The sequence below is a fragment of the Rhea pennata genome, chromosome 4 (assembly GCF_028389875.1).
Source record: "Rhea pennata isolate bPtePen1 chromosome 4, bPtePen1.pri, whole genome shotgun sequence".
Classification (NCBI taxonomy): domain Eukaryota; kingdom Metazoa; phylum Chordata; class Aves; order Rheiformes; family Rheidae; genus Rhea; species Rhea pennata.
This window is the reverse complement of record NC_084666.1, coordinates 76,989,290-77,006,835: the sequence shown is the minus strand read 5'-3', so window position 1 is coordinate 77,006,835 and position 17,546 is coordinate 76,989,290. Positions and strand designations below refer to the sequence as shown.

The window sequence follows — 17,546 nt, the reverse complement described above, 5'->3', positions numbered from 1 at the left end:
GCCCCTGGCGCTGCGAGGAGCCCGTCATCGGCGCCGCTGTGTTTCTCTCTGCTGGGATGCAGGACGTGCAGCTCAAGCTGGCGCTGGTGCGGAGCGTCGCCGAGGTCAGCCGGGCCATGCAGGGGGCGGGGGGCTCCCAGCGCACGGAGCTCTGCTGCAAACGGGAGCTGCTGAGCATCCTGCTGGTGAGTGCCGGGGCCGGGGCGGTGCCGCCAGGGAGTCGGGGCTGTGCCCCGAGGCCGGCTACCCTGAGGGGTGATGCTCTCCCTGGGCCGTGCGCCACCTCCCCAGTGCCTGCGCCTTGTTCCCGGGCAGCGGGGCCCTCGGGTGCTGGCGCCCAGCAGCCGTTGTGGGGCTGAGCAGCGGGTCTGTCCCCAGCAGGACCACAGCCTGGTCCCGGGGCTGTTGCGGGAGCCATGCGGGCCCCCGGGGCTGGTGCCTGGGGCAGGGCGAGCGGCAGAGCCTGTCCCCGGCGGGAGGGCGCTCGGTCGCTGCCCGCTGCACGCCTGTCTCTCTGCGACCTGCAGGGCTTCGTGAGGGCCGAGCCCCGGGATTGCCTGGCGTCCCCGGTGCGCCAGGAGGCGTTTCTGGCCGTGGGGCACCTGAGGTAGGGTCTTCCCGCCGGGGCTGCGGGGGCTGTCGCTTGAGCGCGCCGGGGAGTGGCAGTAAGACTCTTCCCTGGTTTCCCTGTCCTCTGCCAGCAAACTGAAGCCGTCACTGAGCCGAGAGGAAAGCCGCGACCTCCTGGATCAGTGCCTGCAGAGCGTGATGCCCCTGCCTGCCCTGGAGCCGGCGGAAGAGGAAGGGGCGACAGCGGCGGGCGCTCTGCACCTGCGGGTACCTGCCGGCGCTTCTCTGCCGGCCTCTCCGGGGATCCCCCCGCAGCACCCGCTGCGCTCGGCCCCCTCCGGACGAGCCGGGCGTCTCTGTGCATGGCCGAACGCCCGTCCTGCCCTCTGCTCTCAGGCTCTGCACGCTCAGACCATGGGGGCGCTGGGCGAGCTGGTGACGGCGCTGCTGGAGGAAGACCTCACCTCCAGCTGGCTCGTGGAGATGCTGCACGTGAGCACCCGTGGGGCGGTGGGGGAGGCGTCCCCGGCGTGGGGCGCAGGGTGCGCGGGAGAGCCGGGCTGCGGAGTCGGCAGGGTCGGCGCCAGGCAGCCGTGGGGCACGTCTGCGCCACTGCCCGCGCCATGGGGCTGCCGGGGATGGTGCGGGGCTGGCGCCGCTGGCTGCCGAGGCGGCAGCTCCCGAGCGGGACGCTGTGCGGGAGGGAGACGTCTGGGGCGGTGGCGGGCAGGCCGGGGCCGCCGCTGTGAGACAGGGCTGCTCTTGCGCAGGTGCTGGAGTACTGGCTCAGCTCGGCCCGTGAGTGGGAGCGGGAGAGGGCCCTGCAGGCCTGCGCCCAGCTGCTGGGCGCCTACGAGGAGCGGTTTGAGCTCACGGTGAGAAGGGACCCCCGCGCACCGCGTCCCCGTCCCCGCCGGCCGCAGGGCTGCCATGACCTCCTTGCCGGCTGCTTGTCCCCAGGGAGAAAATTCTTTCGGGCTCTTTGGCTCCACGGTGGGACTGCTGGCGCCTTTCGTCTGCGACTCGCTGGCCACGTCCCGCCAGCGGGCAGGCGCCTGCCTCGGCCACCTCCTCCGCATACAAGGTGGGGGCAGCCCCCTCTCGGCCCCGGCCGGCCGCCCTTGCCGCACGGCTGCGCGGGGCCGGGCTGCGTTCCTGCTGGCCCGCGGCCCAGGGGTGGGGTCTCCGTCACCACCGCTGCCCTTTCCTCCTGGTGCTCGCTGCAGGCAAGGCCCTGGAGACGACGGCCGAGGAGGACGAGGTGCAGTCCCTGTGCCAGCGGCTGCGAGCCCCCGACGCCGAGGCTCTGCTCCAGGCGTCCTCCAGACTCTCAAAGGTACCTGGTCCCGACAGCATGGGGGAGCCGGCGCCTGGGCTCCTGCGCAGCTCCTCTTCCCTGCCGGGGCCCCGCTCCGTTCTGGGAGAGCTGCTGCGATGGGCGGCGGGGGTTAGGGAGTCGCGAGCTGTTGAGTGTGTGTCCGTCCTCCGGGCGCGCTGGGGAAGGAGGAGAGGCCGTGGGTGGGGGGGTGCACTCCTGTGGGACGGCCGTGCACCCGCCCCGAAGCACACGTAGCTGTCGGTGGGGCCCGAGGGGCTGGAGGGAAGGCGGGAAGCTCCTCGGAGCCCGAGCAGACATGTGATGTGGTCTCTCCTGTGCCTGATTTCTCCGCAGATCGTTTGCAAATACATCCCCCCGGCGCAGGCGGCGGATTTCGTTTCTGCCGCCCTGGACGGGATGCTGTCGGCGAGGGCGGCGTGCGCTCAGGGAGCTGGCGAGTGGCTGCTCGCCTTCCTGGAGACGTGCGGGGGACAGCTGCTCATGCAGGTGCGAGGGACGCCTTTCCCTGGGCTTCGGCCTCCCCGCCTCAGCCGCTGCCGCGCACCTCGCGCGCCGGCAGCCCAATGCCAGAGCTGCTCTTCGCCCGGCGACACCGACCCTCCTGGGTCCCATCCTCCCGATGGCTCCAGCGGCCGAGGCCCCTAGAGCAGGGGCACACAAAGCACCCAGTTCCTGCCTGGTTCGCGGGTGCGATGCTCAGCCCTCCCGGCCCCGGGTCAAAGGGGGCCGCATGGACAGCTGTGGCCCCCGTGGTGGTCCAGCGTCCCCCCGCGGCTGCGCAGAGCCGTGGGGCTTTAGGGCTGGGTCTTGAGAAACGGTCGGGGAGCAGGACGAGGACAGGATGGAGAGGACGGCTCCTCCGCTCTGCGTTCAGGTGCCGGAAATCCTGAGCATCATCTACATCCGGATGCCGACCATGCAGCAGGACACCCTCCGCGGCCTCCTCTTCAAGGCGGTGTCCCTGCTCGCCCACTACCACCCCGGGGCCGTCATCGACAGCCTCCTGCAGAAGCAGCTGCCCGTGGACAGGTACGTGTGCTGCGCCGGCCCCGGGGGCGGGCAGGACCCCCGCTGCTGGGGCGAGGAGGAGCCGGCGGGGAAGCCAGTGCCCGGAGCCTGACCCCCGTCGGCCCCTCCGGGGGCGGGAGAGCGTTTGGCCGCTGCTGAGGGCGTCGCAGGTACCGGCGCTCACGGGGGGTCTTGTGCTCCCCTGCAGTGAAACCGTGGAGCTGTGGGGGGTCCTGGGGAGGACGTTCGTTGCCGGCCAGCTCCTGGGGGTTTTGATGGAGAAACTGAAGGACTCGGGAAGCGACCGGCCCAGGACCAGCTCCACCGAGCCCGAGGCAGACGACAGCCAGGCTGCGCTGGAGCCTCTCAAGGTGCGTGCGCTGGCCGCCGCCCTGCTGCAGCGTCGCGCCCGACGTCCCGCGTAACCTTCAGCCCGGGGGAGGCTGTGCCTCGCGCGCGCTGCGCGTGCCCCCGAGCCCCCCGGTGCCGGGCCGGGCCCTGGGCAGCGCTGGCGCCCGAGACCTTTTGCTGCTCGCAGCCTGCAGGGCCGCTGCCGAAAGCCAAGGCGCAGGCAGGAGAGGTCCCCGAGGCGGGCAGGGGGCGGCGGGAACGGCGCGTTTTCACGGGCCGCGCTGGGGGCACTGTCTGCAGATCACCCGCGCCATCTTCGAGGTGGTGTCAACGCTGCAGAGCCCAGAGGCTGTGCAGCACCTGCTCCCGGAGCTGCTCCCGGTGCTCCTGCAGCAGATCAGCGCCACGCTGGGAAAGGAGATGCCGTTCTCCAAAGTCAGCGGCCGGGGAAAGCTGTTCCTGAAGGGACACACGAGCGACGACAATCCGTGCAGGTAGGAGCCGGCAGGACGGAGGCGCCGGGGCTGGGCTGCGAGGCCCGTGACCAGGCCGCGTTCGCTCGTGGCCCCGAGGCAGCGCTTTGGGCTGCCCGTCCCCTAGGCGGGGAAGCCGCTTCTGGTTGGTTTCCTAGTGCTGCCAGCGCGTTTGGGGCATCAGGAGGGGGAGGAGGGCGGTTCCCTTGCTGCTTGGCAGACCTCGGGGTCGTGGGGTGTCACTTCAGGGGTGCGGTGCCCAACCCGCCCCAGTGGGGCTGAGCGCGAGCGACCAAGCGCCTCGCGGGCGGCGGTTCCCTAGCTCTGCCCGAGACGCCTGCTGCCGCGATTCGGGAGTCGCCGCTCTTTTTCCGCCCAGGCTTTCCCTGGAGACCTTGGAGGCGGTGCTGCGCGCGTGCCTCCACGGGGGATGGCTGTGGCTGCTGAGGAAGCAGGGAGCCTGGGCTGCGCTGGAAGACCCCCGGGCTCACCACGATGGCGTCTGTCTGCTGACGGGGTGAGAGCCCGAGGAGGCGCCTGGCTGCTCCGGGGCGGCCGCGCCCGGGGGGCCGGCGGGACCCTTCCCCTCGGCCCGGGCGTCTGCGAGCTGCCGAGCAAAGCCCGCGCGGGAGCCGGTGGGTTTGGGGGGCCAGGTGCCTCCCCGTGTAATCGCGCACCGCCCGCCTGTGCTCCGCACGCAGCGTGCTGCTCCTCGCCGGCGTCGTCTCGCTGCCCGTGGTGCTGGTGGTGACCCAGTGGCTGGACTCCCTCTCGGCCAACCGGCGGGTCATGGCTGCAGCCTTCTGCGCCGAGGTGAGAGGGGAGGTGCAGGGGGAGGCTCGGGGGGTTTCTCACGACGCTGCTCTTTGGGAAGGCGCCGGCGGAAAGCATCACCGTCGGGGCGGGAGCGGGTCCCCTGGCAGGAGGCGCCCCGGGAGCTGCCCTGCCCCGGCCCCTGCCGCGTCCTTCCCCTGCGCTGTTGCGGGGGCTGCTGCTGCCCCTCCACACCGCTCGGTCCCGGCGCTCGTCGCCGCAGCGGGCGTCGGGGCAGTCCGCCGGGGCGCGGGGGGCTTCTTCGCGTGGAGCCCGGGACGACTGCTGGTCCCAGGCCCGGTCCGTGCCCGCGTGCGGGTGCTGATGGCCGGTCGCTGCGCCCCAGCTGATGAAGGCGCCAGTGCCCTGGGAGAGGAGGTGCCTGCAGCCGATCGTGGGGGCCCTGCTGCAGAAGTCGCGGGACCCGAGCGGGACTGTGCGGCAGATGGCAGCGCGTGGCCTCGGCAATCTGGCCCACGGCGCGCCGGAGACGGTGAGCGGGGCTTTCCTGCGCCCGAAACGCAGCCCCGGCCGGCCGGGAGCCGGGGGCGGAGAGTGCGGGGGGACTGGGGAGACGGGGCGGAGCGGCGGCGGCGGCTGCGTGTCTTTCCCCCGACAGTGCTCTGCTCCCGGGCGGCAGCCGGGTGGCAGAGGGGACCGTGGTGCGGCGGGAGCGGGGCCGTGCGCTGCTCGGGGCCGCTCCTGAGGGCTTCGGCCCCGGGGGCAGGGGCACCACGAGCGGCGGGGGCCGGGCTGGCGCGAGGCCCGTGCGCGTGTCGCACCTTACAGCTGCGCGAGCACAGGGGAGCCGTGGTGGCGGCGCTGCGGAGTGGCCTGGAGCCCGGGGCGGCGGTGGCGGCAGAGAGCCTGCTGGCGCTGGCCAGGGTGGCGGAGGAGCTGCGGGGGAAGGGCCTGGGCACCTCCTTCAGAGACCTCGCCAGGGACGCAGCGGCCTTCTTCAACGCCGTAAGTGCGCGGTGCCGCCCCGCGCTGCTCGGAGGGTCCCGCGCGGCGGCGGCCCCGGGCGGAGTCCACGCTCCGCCAGTGGCGCTCGGCGCTGCGGAGCAACCGCGCGCGGGGGCCCGGTGCCCACGCGGCAGCCCGGGTTCCTGGGTTGCAGGAGGAGGCGGCGCTGCGTGCGGCAGCCTTCACCCTGTACGGGGCGCTGGCGGCCTCTGCCTCGAGGCGGTGGAGGCCGTTCTTGGCCGAGGAGCTGGGGAGCACGTGGGCCAGCCTGGTGCTGCACCTCGGGGACCCGGACCCAGGCGCCTGCAGGGTAAGAGCCCCGGAGCGTCCTCGCGGGGCCGGGGCCAGGGTCGGGGCGGGCGGCACCACAGAGCTGAGGACTCCTGCGCGGATCCGGGCGGCGGGGTTCGGCCGTGGCGGGCGGCGGCGACGGGCTCCGCTCTCCACTCTCGTCGGCAGGCGTGCCGGGGCGCGCTGCAGCTGTGCGTGCTGCTCCCGGGGCTGCAATGGCTGCGGCAGAGCATCGCCGCAGGCGCAGGGCTGAGCGCGGCCGAGCTGCTGGACGACATCTGCGGGCAGCTGGTGAGGAGCCGCGCACCCGGCGCCGCGGGGCCCTGCCCGGCCAGGCCACGCCGCGTCCCCTCCATGCCCGGGCGTCCTGCTCGCCGCGGGGCGTTCGGGGCGGAGAAGGACGCTGCGTCCCCTTGTCGCCAGGCCTGGGAGAGCCTCGAGCAGCAGCAGGCGCTGTACGTCGCCGCCCGACGCTGCTTCCTGCAGGGCTGCGGGGAGGTGCGGGCCGCCGGCCTCCAGGTGGCTGGTGAGTGGCCGCGGGTGCTGCACCGCTGGGACTGGGGCTGTGCGGGGCGGCGGGGGCCAGGCCGGGCCGGGCGGCGGCAGCGCCCTGAGGCCGCGCGTGGCTGGTGCCCGCAGGGGTCCTCGTGGCGCACGCAGGCACCGTGTGGCTGACGGCGGAGGAGGCGATGCTGCTCGGGGCAGGTAGGCGACGGCGCCCCGGCCCAGGGGCTCCGGCAGTTCGGGGCTGCGTCGACCCCGGGGCGACCAGGCCGGGCCGGGGCCGCGGTGACGGGGCGGCCGGTGCCGTTGCAGCGCTGCGGGTGCTGAGGCGCGACGCGGACCCGCGGGTGCAGCAGGCGGCCGCTCGGCTGCTGCAGGACACGGGCCTGGACCAGCTGCAGCGGCGGCGCTGAAATAAAGTCGGGGCGGCGGCAGGGCAGAGCAGGGCGGTGTGCGCCGGGGGCGGGGCCAGAGCCGGGGGGCGGGGCCAGAGCCGGGGCGGGGCCACGGGAAGCGAGGAGCCAGCGGAGGGGCGTCGGACGGGAGGGGGCGGGGCCAGAGAGGGGCGGAGCCGAGGAGGGGCGGGGCCAGGGAGGGCGGGGCCGTGGGCGGGGCGCGGCGGCTTTTCCCGGCCTCTGAGCAGACGCTCGGGTTTGACCGCGGCGCCTCGGGCGGGGGCGGTCGGTGTCCGCGGGGCTCCGGCTTCCCGCAGCCGGCGGCGGCAGCGAGCCCGAGGTGAGCGGCGTGGCAGCAGCTTCCCAGGCCACGCCTGGCGGAACCACCCGATGGCGGGAGTGAGGCTGGGGCTCTGCCCGACCACGAGAGAGCAAGTACCCGCCCGCCCACCGCTGCCGGGAGCCGCCGGGCCCGGGAGCCTTGGAGCAGCCGCGCTCGGGCGCGCCGGGGCTGCAGCGCCGCTGGCTGGAGCAGGGGGTCCCGCAGCGCTGGGGCTGGGCGGGGGCCGCGGGCGCGCTGGGGCCGGGAGCCGCTCGCGGAAGCGGCGGCTACGGGGCTGCGCGGGGGGGAAGGGGCGTGAAAAGGGGGGTGCGGGGCTGTTGGGGGGCAGCGGGGAGGGTGAACTGCTGCGCTTTGGGGCTCAGACGGGTCGGGCGGCTGCTTTGGGGGCTCGCTCTGCGTTTGTGAGCCCCAAAGAGCCGCCAGAGCCGGTCGCGAGCCCCCGAGGGCAGCGTTCAGCCTCCAGCTCTGCACGCTGCCTTTGCTGGGGCCTGAAGAGCACGTTCTCGGGGCTGGTGCAGAGCTGCGGAGCGGAGGCCCAGTCCTGCCTTTGCAGTGCTGAGGAGCAGCAGGAGCGGGCTGCTGTCAGCGCTGCAAAGCAGGGGCTGGGTGCTGCGTTTCGGAGCCCTGCAAGCAGCTTCGGGGGCTGGGAGCCGGAGGCCGAGTGCTAGGCGTTTGCGGGGACCGATGTCCGGGCTGGAAAGGGAGGCTAAGTGCTGCGTTTGGTGGGGCTGGGGAAGAGGGTGTAGGGGTGTTTGGGGGCTCAGGAACGGAGGCTAAGTGCTGCGTTTTGGTGGGGGGAGGCTGGAAAGCAGAGGCCCTGTCACCCGTAGGGAGCCCCCAAGCAGAGGCCGGGTGGGCTCTTCCTGGGGGAGGGTGGGGGTGCGGGGCGCGGGGCCGGGACCGGGGCCGCAGCTGGGGGCGTGGCCAGAGCCGCGGCGGGGCCAGTGAGGGGCGGGGTCGGGGCCGAGGGGGCCGGGCCGGGGCGGACGGGGGCGGGGGCCGCGGGGGCCGGGCCGGGGCGGAGGGGGGCGTGGCCGGGGGCGTGGCCGGGGCGCAGCGGCTTTTCCCGGCGCCTGCGCGGTGCCTCCGGTTTGGCCCCCGACGTCGCGGGCGCGCGCGGGCGGCGGCGCTCGGTGTCCGCGGGGCTCCCGCTTCCCGCAGCCGCGAGCACTGCCCCGGCGGCTCCGGGCTGCCCGAGGTGAGCGGGGCGGCAGCGGCTGCCCGGGCCGCGGCCGGGGCCGCCGCAGGGCAGGAAGCAGCTGCGGACCCGGCCCCGTGCCCGCCCTGCCTCCTTCCCTGCCTCCCGCCACCGCCGCCCGCTGCCGGGAGCCGCCGGGCCCGGGAGCCTTGGAGCAGCCGCGCTGGGGCGCACCGGGGCTGCCGCGCCGCTGTCTGGAGCGGGGAGGGGGGTCCCGCAGCGCTGGGGCTGGGCGGGGGCCGCTCGAGGGAGCGGCGGCTGCGGGGCTGCGCTGGGGGGGGGGGGGGTCGTGAAATGTGGGGGTGCGGGGGCTGTTGGGGGGCAGCGGGGAGCGTGAACTGCTGCGCTTTGGGGCTCAGACGGGTCGGGCAGCTGCTTTGGGGGCTCGCTCTGCGTTTGTGAGCCCCAAAGAGCCGCCAGAGCCGGTCGCGAGCCCCGAGGGCAGCGTTCAGCCTCCAGCTCTGCACGCTGCCTTTGCTGGGGCCTGAAGAGCACGTTCTCGGGGCTGGTGCAGAGCTGCGGAGCGGAGGCCCAGTCCTGCCTTTGCAGTGCTGAGGAGCAGCAGGAGCGGGCTGCTGTGAGCGCTGCAAAGCAGGGGCTGGGTGCTGCGTTTCGGAGCCCTGCAAGCAGCTTCGGGAGCTGGGAGCCAGAGACGGAGTGCTGGGTGTTTGCAGCTCCCAGGCGGGTGCGCGGGACTGGTGTGAGGGCTGGAAAGGGAGGCTAAGTGCTGCGTTTGGTGGGGCTGGGGAAGAGGGTGGAGGGGCTGTTTGGAGGGTTAAGAAACGGAGGCTAAGTGCTGCGTTTTGGGGGCTCCCGGACAGGTCCAGTGGCCTGCTGGCATAGCCTGAAAAGGAGGCTAAGTGCTGCGTTTTGGGGAGGGGGGGGTTTTCGGGGGGCTTGAAAGCAGAGGCCCTGTCACCCATCGGGAGCCCCCAAGCAGAGGCCGGGTGGGCTCTTCCTGGGGGAGGGTGGGGGCGTGGGGCCGGGCTGGGCCGGGCGGCGGGAGGGGCGGGGTGGGGGCCCGCGGACCCTCACCGGAGGTGGGGGTCCGTCCGCGCGTGCCCCGAGGCCAGGGAGGCCGGCATGCACCAGGCCGAACTTCGCGTCTGAGATAGTTTCTGGGGCGAAAGGCGCTTTTGGGGGAGGAAAGGCGAGCAGAGGCTGTCCGCCGGTTCCAGTGTTTATTCAGTGCTTGTGCAAGACTCAAGGTTTATTCCACACATTTACACTGTTAATAAACTAATTGCTCCATGTGTTTGCAATAATAAACGCTGGCATGAATGTGCAAGTTGTGACAGTGATTGATTTACGGCCCTGCCAGTGCCCAGGGTGGCTGGAAGGAGCTGGGCCTGGAGGAGCCCGCGCCGAGCTCCCGGCTGGGTCACCGAGGGGGCCCAGAGCCCGGCGGAGGGAGGCGGGCGCAGTCGTCCTGCAGCACCACAGGAGGGCGGAGGGCTGGAGGTGCCTCTGGAGACCGTCTAGTCCAAGCCCCCTGCTCCAGCAGCGTTGCCTCGAGCACGGTGCCCAGGCTCGCGTCCAGGCGGGCTTTGCCTCCGGAGAAGGAGGCTCCGCCGCCTCTCCGGGCAAGCTGCTCCAGTGCTCCGTCCCCCTCGCGGCACACAGCTTCTTCCTCGCGTTCAGCGGGAGCTTCCTGGCTTTCCGTTTGTGCCCGTCGCCTCGCGTGCTGTCGCTCGGCACCCCTGAAAGAGAGTCTGGCCCCACGCCCCCGACACCGTGCCCTTGAGGTGTCAGGGGGACTCGAGAAGGGCAACGAGAAGAGCCCAGAACCGGACGCAGGGCTCCCGGCGGGGCCTCCCCAGGGCCTCACAGAGCGGCAGGGTCACCCCCCTCGGCCCGCTGGCCACGCTCCTCCCAGGGCCCCCACGACACCCTCGGCCTTCTCGCACACGGGGCGCCTCGCCGTCCAGCAGCGCTCCCAGGCCCCTCTCGGCACGGCCGCTCTGCAGCGGGGCGGCCCCCGGCCCGTGCTGCTGCGCGGCCTTGCTCCCCCCGGGCCGCGGGGCCCCGCACTTGCCTCTGCCGAGCTTCAGGAGGCTCCTGCGCGCCCGGTTCTCCAGCGCCTCCAGGGCTCTCGCACGGGCGGCACGGCCCTCGGCTGCATCGCCCGCTGCTCCCGGCTTGGGAGCGGCAGCCGTCGTCGGGGGCAGGAGAGGGGGGAAACGAACCTCCCGTCGCCCCTCTGCGCTGCGGCTCTCCCGCTCTCAAAACCTTTCTGGGAAAAAGAGAGACGAAAAAACGTTTCCCCCCCGGCCAGAAGCACGAGGAGCTTTTGCAGCGCTTCTCCGAGCGCAGGCGGCAGCGGCCCGAGCCGCCTTGGCCCCGGCAGCCCCGGCCCCGCCGCCGCCCCGGCCCGGCGCCGCTCCGCCGCCCGCGCCCCCCGCCCGCGCCTCGGCGCCGTCGCGGCAGCGGCAGCAGCTCCCGGCCCGGCGCCGCTCCGCGCAGCTTCCCGCGCAGCCCCCGGCACCCTCCGGCCGCCCCCAAGCGCCGCCCGAGCTGCTGCCGCAGCGGCCGGCAGATGCTGCCGAGCCCCGGCCCCGGCTCCCCGCACGGCCTCGGCCCCGCCGAGCCTCCCGCCCGCCCGTCCGCCCGCCCGCCGGGGCTTTGCCGTGCCCGGCCGCGGCTCCGCCTGCTCACCCGAGGCTCCGCGCAGCTCCCGCGGGCGCCGAGGCTCCCGCGCGGGGCCGGCGCGGCGCCCGGGCCCTGTGCCCGCCGCTCCCCGGAGCCGCTTCCCGGCGCGGCTGCCGCCTGACCGGTGCTGCCGGCTGCAGCGGCGGTGCGGCGCGGTCGAGGGGTGGGGGCGGGCGTCGGGGGGCGGGAGAGGAGAGCGAGGGGCGGTGCCGGGCTGGGGGCGGCTCCGGGCGAAAGGGGCCGGGAGGGAAGGGCGGGGGGCGGCCCGGGCTGGGGGCGGCACCGGGCGTCGGGGGCGGGCGGGGTTGGGCGTCGGGGGCGGCCCCGGCGCCGGGCAGGGGGCGGTAGCGGGGAGCTGCTGCCGCCCGCCCCGGACTTACCGCGGCGGGGGAGACGCGCCCCGGCGCTGCCCGGCCGCCGACGGGAAGCGTTTTCCCGCAGCGGCCCCTCGGGGGTCGCGCCCGGGCAGGGGGCTCCTCCGCGCCCGGCGCTCGCACACGCTGCCCGGGCGGGAGCTGCGGCCGCCGCCTGGCGCCGCGGTGCCCCGCGCTGCAGCCCGGCCTCGGGGCGACCGTGCGCGGAGAGCCCCCGGGCGGGACCGGGCGCGTCCTGGCAGAAGCCCAAACCTCGCGCCTTTCGTCACCAGCCCTTCCAGGTCAGCGGCTCCCGCTTGCCGAGGGCTGCGGCGCAGCGAAGGTTGCGGGCCGCAGCGCGGAGCCGCGCTCGCCGAGCCCGGGGCCCCTTCTGCCGCGAGGGGCCGCGGTGCTCGGGTGCTGCCGCCCGCGGCCGCGGAGACGCGGGGAGCTGCGCGCGGGGCCTGGGCGCTTGGCGAGAGGCTCGTCGGGCAGCGCGGGCGGAGCGGCGCGGCGCGGGGGCGCCGAGAGCGGCGCGAGCGGAGCAGCGGCGGGGAGCGGGGGCGGCGCGGGCGGGGGTCGTGTGCGGGGGGTCGGGGGGGCGTGTCCGGGTCAGCTGCGGGGCGGGGCCGGGACCGGGGCCGCAGCTGGGGGCGTGGCCAGAGCCGCGGCGGGGCCAGTGAGGGGCGGGGTCGGGGCCGAGGGGGCCGGGCCGGGGCGGACGGGGGCGGGGCCGCGGGGGCCGGGCCGGGGCGGAGGGGGGCGTGGCCGGGGGCGTGGCCGGGGCGCAGCGGCTTTTCCCGGCGCCTGCGCGGTGCCTCCGGTTTGGCCCCCGACGTCGCGGGCGCGCGCGGGCGGCGGCGCTCGGTGTCCGCGGGGCTCCCGCTTCCCGCAGCCGCGAGCGCTGCCCCGGCGGCTCCGGGCTGCCCGAGGTGAGCGGGGCGGCAGCGGCTGCCCGGGCCGCGGCCGGGGCCGCCGCAGGGCAGGAAGCAGCTGCGGACCCGGCCCCGTGCCCGCCCTGCCTCCTTCCCTGCCTCCCGCCACCGCCGCCCGCTGCCGGGAGCCGCCGGGCCCGGGAGCCTTGGAGCAGCCGCGCTGGGGCGCACCGGGGCTGCCGCGCCGCTGTCTGGAGCGGGGAGGGGGGTCCCGCAGCGCTGGGGCTGGGCGGGGGCCGCTCGAGGGAGCGGCGGCTGCGGGGCTGCGCTGGGGGGGGGGGGTCGTGAAAAGTGGGGGTGCGGGGGCTGTTGGGGGGCAGCGGGGAGCGTGAACTGCTGCGCTTTGGGGCTCAGACGGGTCGGGCAGCTGCTTTGGGGGCTCGCTCTGCGTTTGTGAGCCCCAAAGAGCCGCCAGAGCCGGTCGCGAGCCCCGAGGGCAGCGTTCAGCCTCCAGCTCTGCACGCTGCCTTTGCTGGGGCCTGAAGAGCACGTTCTCGGGGCTGGTGCAGAGCTGCGGAGCGGAGGCCCAGTCCTGCCTTTGCAGTGCTGAGGAGCAGCAGGAGCGGGCTGCTGTGAGCGCTGCAAAGCAGGGGCTGGGTGCTGCGTTTCGGAGCCCTGCAAGCAGCTTCGGGAGCTGGGAGCCAGAGACGGAGTGCTGGGTGTTTGCAGCTCCCAGGCGGGTGCGCGGGACTGGTGTGAGGGCTGGAAAGGGAGGCTAAGTGCTGCGTTTGGTGGGGCTGGGGAAGAGGGTGGAGGGGCTGTTTGGAGGGTTAAGAAACGGAGGCTAAGTGCTGCGTTTTGGGGGCTCCCGGACAGGTCCAGTGGCCTGCTGGCATAGCCTGAAAAGGAGGCTAAGTGCTGCGTTTTGGGGAGGGGGGGGTTTTCGGGGGGCTTGAAAGCAGAGGCCCTGTCACCCATCGGGAGCCCCCAAGCAGAGGCCGGGTGGGCTCTTCCTGGGGGAGGGTGGGGGCGTGGGGCCGGGCTGGGCCGGGCGGCGGGAGGGGCGGGGTGGGGGCCCGCGGACCCTCACCGGAGGTGGGGGTCCGTCCGCGCGTGCCCCGAGGCCAGGGAGGCCGGCATGCACCAGGCCGAACTTCGCGTCTGAGATAGTTTCTGGGGCGAAAGGCGCTTTTGGGGGAGGAAAGGCGAGCAGAGGCTGTCCGCCGGTTCCAGTGTTTATTCAGTGCTTGTGCAAGACTCAAGGTTTATTCCACACATTTACACTGTTAATAAACTAATTGCTCCATGTGTTTGCAATAATAAACGCTGGCATGAATGTGCAAGTTGTGACAGTGATTGATTTACGGCCCTGCCAGTGCCCAGGGTGGCTGGAAGGAGCTGGGCCTGGAGGAGCCCGCGCCGAGCTCCCGGCTGGGTCACCGAGGGGGCCCAGAGCCCGGCGGAGGGAGGCGGGCGCAGTCGTCCTGCAGCACCACAGGAGGGCGGAGGGCTGGAGGTGCCTCTGGAGACCGTCTAGTCCAAGCCCCCTGCTCGAGCAGCGTTGCCTCGAGCACGGTGCCCAGGCTCGCGTCCAGGCGGGCTTTGCCTCCGGAGAAGGAGGCTCCGCCGCCTCTCCGGGCAAGCTGCTCCAGTGCTCCGTCCCCCTCGCGGCACACAGCTTCTTCCTCGCGTTCAGCGGGAGCTTCCTGGCTTTCCGTTTGTGCCCGTCGCCTCGCGTGCTGTCGCTCGGCACCCCTGAAAGAGAGTCTGGCCCCACGCCCCCGACACCGTGCCCTTGAGGTGTCAGGGGGACTCGAGAAGGCCAACGAGAAGAGCCCAGAACCGGACGCAGGGCTCCCGGCGGGGCCTCCCCAGGGCCTCACAGAGCGGCAGGGTCACCCCCCTCGGCCCGCTGGCCACGCTCCTCCCAGGGCCCCCACGACACCCTCGGCCTTCTCGCACACGGGGCGCCTCGCCGTCCAGCAGCGCTCCCAGGCCCCTCTCGGCACGGCCGCTCTGCAGCGGGGCGGCCCCCGGCCCGTGCTGCTGCGCGGCCTTGCTCCCCCCGGGCCGCGGGGCCCCGCACTTGCCTCTGCCGAGCTTCAGGAGGCTCCTGCGCGCCCGGTTCTCCAGCGCCTCCAGGGCTCTCGCACGGGCGGCACGGCCCTCGGCTGCATCGCCCGCTGCTCCCGGCTTGGGAGCCGCAGCCGTCGTCGGGGGCAGGAGAGGGGGGAAACGAACCTCCCGTCGCCCCTCTGCGCTGCGGCTCTCCCGCTCTCAAAACCTTTCTGGGAAAAAGAGAGACGAAAAAACGTTTCCCCCCCGGCCAGAAGCACGAGGAGCTTTTGCAGCGCTTCTCCGAGCGCAGGCGGCAGCGGCCCGAGCCGCCTTGGCCCCGGCAGCCCCGGCCCCGCCGCCGCCCCGGCCCGGCGCCGCTCCGCCGCCCGCGCCCCCCGCCCGCGCCTCGGCGCCGTCGCGGCAGCGGCAGCAGCTCCCGGCCCGGCGCCGCTCCGCGCAGCTTCCCGCGCAGCCCCCGGCACCCTCCGGCCGCCCCCAAGCGCCGCCCGAGCTGCTGCCGCAGCGGCCGGCAGATGCTGCCGAGCCCCGGCCCCGGCTCCCCGCACGGCCTCGGCCCCGCCGAGCCTCCCGCCCGCCCGTCCGCCCGCCCGCCGGGGCTTTGCCGTGCCCGGCCGCAGCTCCGCCTGCTCACCCGAGGCTCCGCGCAGCTCCCGCGGGCGCCGAGGCTCCCGCGCGGGGCCGGCGCGGCGCCCGGGCCCTGTGCCCGCCGCTCCCCGGAGCCGCTTCCCGGCGCGGCTGCCGCCTGACCGGTGCTGCCGGCTGCAGCGGCGGTGCGGCGCGGTCGAGGGGTGGGGGCGGGCGTCGGGGGGCGGGAGAGGAGAGCGAGGGGCGGTGCCGGGCTGGGGGCGGCTCCGGGCGAAAGGGGCCGGGAGGGAAGGGCGGGGGGCGGCCCGGGCTGGGGGCGGCACCGGGCGTCGGGGGCGGGCGGGGTTGGGCGTCGGGGGCGGCCCCGGCGCCGGGCAGGGGGCGGTAGCGGGGAGCTGCTGCCGCCCGCCCCGGACTTACCGCGGCGGGGGAGACGCGCCCCGGCGCTGCCCGGCCGCCGACGGGAAGCGTTTTCCCGCAGCGGCCCCTCGGGGGTCGCGCCCGGGCAGGGGGCTCCTCCGCGCCCGGCGCTCGCACACGCTGCCCGGGCGGGAGCTGCGGCCGCCGCCTGGCGCCGCGGTGCCCCGCGCTGCAGCCCGGCCTCGGGGCGACCGTGCGCGGAGAGCCCCCGGGCGGGACCGGGCGCGTCCTGGCAGAAGCCCAAACCTCGCGCCTTTCGTCACCAGCCCTTCCAGGTCAGCGGCTCCCGCTTGCCGAGGGCTGCGGCGCAGCGAAGGTTGCGGGCCGCAGCGCGGAGCCGCGCTCGCCGAGCCCGGGGCCCCTTCTGCCGCGAGGGGCCGCGGTGCTCGGGTGCTGCCGCCCACGGCCGCGGAGACGCGGGGAGCTGCGCGCGGGGCCTGGGCGCTTGGCGAGAGGCTCGTCGGGCAGCGCGGGCGGAGCGGCGCGGCGCGGGGGCGGCGAGAGCGGCGCGAGCGGAGCAGCGGCGGGGAGCGGGGGCGGCGCGGGCGGGGGTCGTGTGCGGGGGGTCGGGGGGGCGTGTCCGGGTCAGCTGCGGGGCGGGGCCGGGACCGGGGCCGCAGCTGGGGGCGTGGCCAGAGCCGCGGCGGGGCCAGTGAGGGGCGGGGTCGGGGCCGAGGGGGCCGGGCCGGGGCGGACGGGGGCGGGGCCGCGGGGGCCGGGCCGGGGCGGAGGGGGGCGTGGCCGGGGGCGTGGCCGGGGCGCAGCGGCTTTTCCCGGCGCCTGCGCGGTGCCTCCGGTTTGGCCCCCGACGTCGCGGGCGCGCGCGGGCGGCGGCGCTCGGTGTCCGCGGGGCTCCCGCTTCCCGCAGCCGCGAGCGCTGCCCCGGCGGCTCCGGGCTGCCCGAGGTGAGCGGGGCGGCAGCGGCTGCCCGGGCCGCGGCGGGGCCGCCGCAGGGCAGGAAGCAGCTGCGGACCCGGCCCCGTGCCCGCCCTGCCTCCTTCCCTGCCTCCCGCCACCGCCGCCCGCTGCCGGGAGCCGCCGGGCCCGGGAGCCTTGGACAGCCGCGCTGGGGGCGCACCGGGGCTGCCGCGCCGCTGTCTGGAGCGGGGAGGGGGGTCCCGCAGCGCTGGGGCTGGGCGGGGGCCGCTCGAGGGAGCGGCGGCTGCGGGGCTGCGCTGGGGGGGGGGGGTCGTGAAATGTGGGGGTGCGGGGGCTGTTGGGGGGCAGCGGGGAGCGTGAACTGCTGCGCTTTGGGGCTCAGACGGGTCGGGCAGCTGCTTTGGGGGGCTCGCTCTGCGTTTGTGAGCCCCAAAGAGCCGCCAGAGCCGGTCGCGAGCCCCCGAGGGCAGCGTTCAGCCTCCAGCTCTGCACGCTGCCTTTGCTGGGGGCCTGAAGAGCACGTTCTCGGGGCTGGTGCAGAGCTGCGGAGCGGAGGCCCAGTCCTGCCTTTGCAGTGCTGAGGAGCAGCAGGAGCGGGCTGCTGTGAGCGCATGCAAAGCAGGGGCTGGGTGCTGCGTTTCGGAGCCCTGCAAGCAGCTTCGGGAGCTGGAGCCAGAGACGGAGTGCTGGGTGTTTGCAGCTCCCAGGCGGGTGCGCGGGACTGGTGTGAGGGCTGGAAAGGGAGGCTAAGTGCTGCGTTTGGTGGGGCTGGGGAAGAGGGTGGAGGGGCTGTTTGGAGGGTTAAGAAACGGAGGCTAAGTGCTGCGTTTTTGGGGGCTCCCGGACAGGTCCAGTGGCCTGCTGGCATAGCCTGAAAAGGAGGCTAAGTGCTGCGTTTTGGGGAGGGGGGGTTTTCGGGGGGCTTGAAAGCAGAGGCCCTGTCACCCATCGGGAGCCCCCAGGCAGAGGCCGGGTGGGCTCTTCCTGGGGAGGGTGGGGGCGTGGGGCCGGGCTGGGCCGGGCGGCGGGAGGGGCGGGGTGGGGGCCCGCGGGACCCTCACCGGAGGTGGGGGTCCGTCGCCGCGTGCCCCGAGGCCAGGGAGGCCGGCATGCACCAGGCCGAACTTCGCGTCTGAGATAGTTTCGGGCGAAAGGCGCTTTTGGGGGAGGAAAGGCGAGCAGAGGCCGTCCGCCGGTTCCAGTGTTTATTCAGTGCTTGTGCAAGACTCAAGGTTTATTCCACACATTTACACTGTAATAAACTAATTGCTCCATGTGTTTGCAATAATAAACGCTGCATGAATGTGCAAGTTGTGACAGTGATTGATTTTACGGCCCTGCCAGTGCCCAGGGTGGCTGGAAGGAGCTGGGCCTGAGGAGCCCGCGCCGAGCTCCCGGCTGGGTCACCGAGGGGGCCCCAGAGCCCGGCAGAGGGAGGCGGGCGCAGTCGTCTGC

The 17,546-nt window shown here is 74.9% G+C and overlaps 1 protein-coding gene and 2 long non-coding RNA genes across 4 annotated transcripts; 1 reads left to right on the top strand and 2 right to left on the bottom strand.

Moving 5' to 3' along the window:
* Positions 1-53: 53 nt before the first annotated feature.
* Positions 54-6,760, top strand: LOC134139676 (maestro heat-like repeat-containing protein family member 2B). Its single transcript, XM_062574366.1, has 20 exons — positions 54-185; positions 528-607; positions 702-837; positions 967-1,062; positions 1,341-1,445; positions 1,531-1,654; positions 1,797-1,906; positions 2,243-2,395; positions 2,784-2,938; positions 3,126-3,288; positions 3,569-3,762; positions 4,121-4,258; positions 4,443-4,554; positions 4,901-5,047; positions 5,344-5,520; positions 5,675-5,830; positions 5,980-6,102; positions 6,235-6,337; positions 6,451-6,516; positions 6,628-6,760. The coding sequence occupies exons 1-20, from the start codon at positions 57-59 to the stop codon at positions 6,726-6,728; spliced, it is 2,568 nt and encodes an 855-aa protein (XP_062430350.1). The 5' UTR covers positions 54-56; the 3' UTR covers positions 6,729-6,760.
* Positions 6,761-9,418: 2,658 nt separating this feature from the next.
* LOC134140246 (uncharacterized) lies at positions 9,419-11,737 on the bottom strand. Of its 2 annotated transcripts, none has more exons than XR_009958371.1 (2): positions 11,281-11,737; positions 9,419-10,484 (listed from the first exon to the last, which is right to left on the bottom strand). It is a non-coding gene; the product is annotated as an uncharacterized LOC134140246 (long non-coding RNA). The 2 variants fall into 2 exon arrangements; XR_009958370.1 differs by lacking the exon at positions 11,281-11,737 and adding an exon at positions 10,907-11,141.
* Positions 11,738-13,350: 1,613 nt separating this feature from the next.
* LOC134140245 (uncharacterized) lies at positions 13,351-15,602 on the bottom strand. The gene is made up of 2 exons (XR_009958369.1): positions 15,213-15,602; positions 13,351-14,416 (listed from the first exon to the last, which is right to left on the bottom strand). It is a non-coding gene; the product is annotated as an uncharacterized LOC134140245 (long non-coding RNA).
* Between the last annotated feature and the right edge of the window lie 1,944 nt (positions 15,603-17,546).

What these genes read in the sequence shown, in the direction of transcription:
- LOC134139676 (XM_062574366.1), top strand. Translation starts at nt 57, where the DNA reads ATGCAGGACGTGCAGCTCAAGCTGGCGCTGGTGCGGAGCGTCGCCGAG. An exon ending in GGCTCGTGGAGATGCTGCAC is followed by an intron (nt 1,063 to 1,340) that starts GTGAGCACCCGT and finishes GCTCTTGCGCAG; the next exon opens with GTGCTGGAGTACTGGCTCAG. An exon ending in GGGGACAGCTGCTCATGCAG is followed by an intron (nt 2,396 to 2,783) that starts GTGCGAGGGACG and finishes CTCTGCGTTCAG; the next exon opens with GTGCCGGAAATCCTGAGCAT.